The following is a 3,107-nucleotide window of genomic DNA, read 5'->3' as shown; positions in this document are numbered from 1 at the left end:
GGTGGGGGGGCCGGGGCGGGGGGGTGCGGGCCAGTCCGGGGCTCTACATGATGCTGCACTTCCCCTTGATTTTGTCTGTCCTCTTCTGCTTGCTGGAGCGCTTCCCGTCGATGGTGAGGCTGACGTTCCTCCTCTTCTCCAGGTTGAGCAGCTCCTGGAAGAGCTCCTTGACGTTGTAGTTCATCTTGGCCGAGGTCTCCATGAAGGCGCATTTCCACTCCTTGGCCATGGCCTCCCCCTCCCTGCTCTCCACCTCCCGCTGGGTCTCGTCGCACTTGTTGCCCACCAGCATGATGGGGATGCTCTCCACGCTGCCCTTGATCTGCACGATCTGCTGGTAGATGGGCTTCAGCTCCTCCAGGGACTGCTTGCTGGTGACGGAGAAGACCAGGATGAAGGCATGGCCCTTGGAGATGGAGAGGCGCTGCATGGCGGGGAACTGGTGGCTGCCGGTGGTGTCGGTGATCTGCAGGGTGCAGACGCTCTTGTCGCAGCTGATGACCTGGCGGTAGGTGTCCTCGATGGTGGGGATGTAGGTGTCCCGGAAGGTCCCCTTCACGAAGCGCAGCACCAGCGAGCTCTTGCCCACGCCGCCGGCCCCGAACACCACCACCCGGTAGTCGTTGCTCTGCTCCGGCATCTTGCCCCAGAGATGCTGCCGCTGCGGGGGGACACAGGCACAGCGAGGTGTCACCCCAGGGGCTTCCAGATGGACACCCCCACCCCGGGCCACCGCTCTGTGGGGTGAAAACGGGCCTCCTCACCCCCAACCCCCCTTTGAGATGCAGCCCCCACACTTCTCCAACCGGGCCACCACAACCGGGGGGGTGCTGGCCCCCTCCCTGTGCCCTTGAGACGCCCTTGCTGGGTGGCCGGGGCAGGTCGGTGCTCCTGGTGGCCTGGGGTGCAGCAGCCTTTGCTATTTTTACCCGCCGCCCGCCGCGGCCATATGGCCGAGCCACGGCCACCGGCACAGCAGCTGCGGCCCAGGCTGCCGGGGCAGGGTTGTGCTCGGGGGGGACACACACAACAGAGGGGACACACAGGACCCCCAGAGCCCCCGGGCAGCAGTGGGGCAGCCACCAGCCCAGCGAGGAGCCGGTGGCACCCGGAGTGTCCCCTCTGGCTCTCCCACACTCGGCTGCTGAGTACGGAGGTGCCATTTCACACGCAGAGCTCGGCGCTTGCCACGCTGTCCTGCCACCCCCTGTCACCCCCTGTCACCCCCTGCCACCCCCTGCCACCCCCTGTCACCCTGTCCTACCCCATGCCATCCCTCTGCTCCTGTGCCACCTCCAGGGATGCAGCAGAGAGACGTGGGCAGCGGGGCAGAGCGTGGCATGGCCAGGGGCTGGTGGCCTGCAGGCTCAGAGAGCCCCGTGGCCACCCTGGTGCTGCCAAAGCTCGGTGCCCACTCACAGGGGATGCATCCACTTGTGCCCCCTGCCCCCCGAGTGATGTAGGGGGGTGACACCAGGGGGCACAGAAAGCCCCCGATGCTCAGCCCTGGATGAGCATCACCTCGGCCAGGCCCTGCCTCAGTTTCCCCCCCTGCAGCATCAGCTCAGCCCCAAGCACACATGGGGACATCAAACATGCCACAGGCCGGGGTTTCACGAGGTGCCAGTGTGACAAGTGGGGCAGGAGGGGGTTCAGGGGTCAGGTCTGTCCCCAGCCAGCTCTGCTCCTGCCACCCCCCATCCCAAGGCAGGGACCAACAGGCCTGGGAAGGGGGGGGACAGCAAAGCCCCATGCTGGTGGCACCTGGGCACCTCCAGGGGACCCAGCCCTTTCCATGGCTGCTGCATTCCCGGGTCTGGACCCCACAAACAGCCCCCATACCCTGGCACCCCCCCGAACACCCGGGCAGGGGCTGGTGGGGGGCAAGCAGGGGGTTGGGAGCTGGGGAAGGTGCCCATCACCGTGGCCTTGGGCACCCGAGGAGCTGGTTCCACTGGGGGGGCAGAAAAACACCCCTCAGATCCCACCACAGCAGAAGTGTCACCAGCACACGGGGGCTGGGGACGGAGCAGGGACCGGGGCAACCCCAAAGCTTGGCCGGGGCTGGGGAGGGTCCTGCCTGTCCCACCCGCCCCTGGCACAGCCAAAAGCGCCCCCGGCCTCGTGGCCCCCCGGGGGTGCCCAAAGGCCCCACGGCCTCTGCCCGGCAGCACCCAAAACCCCAACCCCTGTGTGTCTGCGGCCTCCCCTCTGCTCCTGGGGAGGGGGCCACCCGCCAGATGGGGGGCATTTCCCGGGCTGGGGGAGACAAACAGCCAGTGGGGGGTCTGGGGGTCGGGATGGAGGGCAGGGGCAGGATGGTGGAGCAGGAGAAGGGGCAGGAGAAGGGGCAGGAGATGGGGCAGGATGGAGATTGAGGAGAAGGAAACGGGCAGGATGGAGATGGAGGGGCAGGAGATGGGGCAGGATGAAGGGATGAAGGAGCAGGATGGAGGTGGTGGAGCAGGAGAAGGGGCAGGAGAAGGGGCAGGAGATGGGGCAGGATGGAGATTGAGGAGAAGGAAACGGGCAGGATGGAGATGGAGGGGCAGGAGATGGGGCAGGATGAAGGGATGAAGGAGCAGGATGGAGGTGGTGGAGCAGGAGAAGGGGCAGGATGGAGGTGGAGGGACAGGCTGGAGATGGAGGAGAAGGAAATGGGCAGGCTGGAGATGGAGGAGCAGGAGATGGGGCAGGATGGAGATGAAGGGGCAGGATGGAGGTGGAGAGACAGGAGAAGGGGCAGGATGGAGGTGGAGGAGAAGGAAACGGGCAGGATGGAGATGGAGGAGCAGGAGAAGGGGCAGGATGGAGGGATGAAGGGGCAGGATGGAGGGATGAAGGGGCAGGATGGAGATGAAGGGGCAGAATGGAGATGGAGGAGCAGGATGGAGGGATGAAGGGGCAGGATGGAGGTGGAGGAGCAGGAGAAGGGGCAGGATGGAGATGAAGGAGCAGGATGGAGGGATGAAGGGGCAGGAGAAGGGGCCGGGAAGGGGCCGGACGGAGGAGCAGGATGTCGGGGAGGGACCAGGGTCCCACCACCCCCGGGCGGGGGTCCCGGCCCCGCTCCCCGGCCGTGCCCTGCCCTTGCCGGGGGCACCCCC

General features: G+C 66.6%; 1 protein-coding gene across 1 annotated transcript; it reads right to left on the bottom strand.

Moving 5' to 3' along the window:
* Window positions 1–6: 6 nt before the first annotated feature.
* DIRAS1 (DIRAS family, GTP-binding RAS-like 1) lies at window positions 7–656 on the bottom strand. The gene has a single exon (XM_014955555.1). It carries the CDS (start codon window positions 638–640, stop codon window positions 44–46), a length of 597 nt encoding a protein of 198 aa, XP_014811041.1. The 5' UTR covers window positions 641–656; the 3' UTR covers window positions 7–43.
* Between the last annotated feature and the right edge of the window lie 2,451 nt (window positions 657–3,107).

Source organism: Calidris pugnax, unplaced genomic scaffold (genome assembly GCF_001431845.1).
Source record: "Calidris pugnax isolate Ruff unplaced genomic scaffold, ASM143184v1 scaffold285, whole genome shotgun sequence".
Taxonomy (NCBI): domain Eukaryota; kingdom Metazoa; phylum Chordata; class Aves; order Charadriiformes; family Scolopacidae; genus Calidris; species Calidris pugnax.
This window is presented reverse-complemented; position numbering and strand designations above follow the sequence as displayed.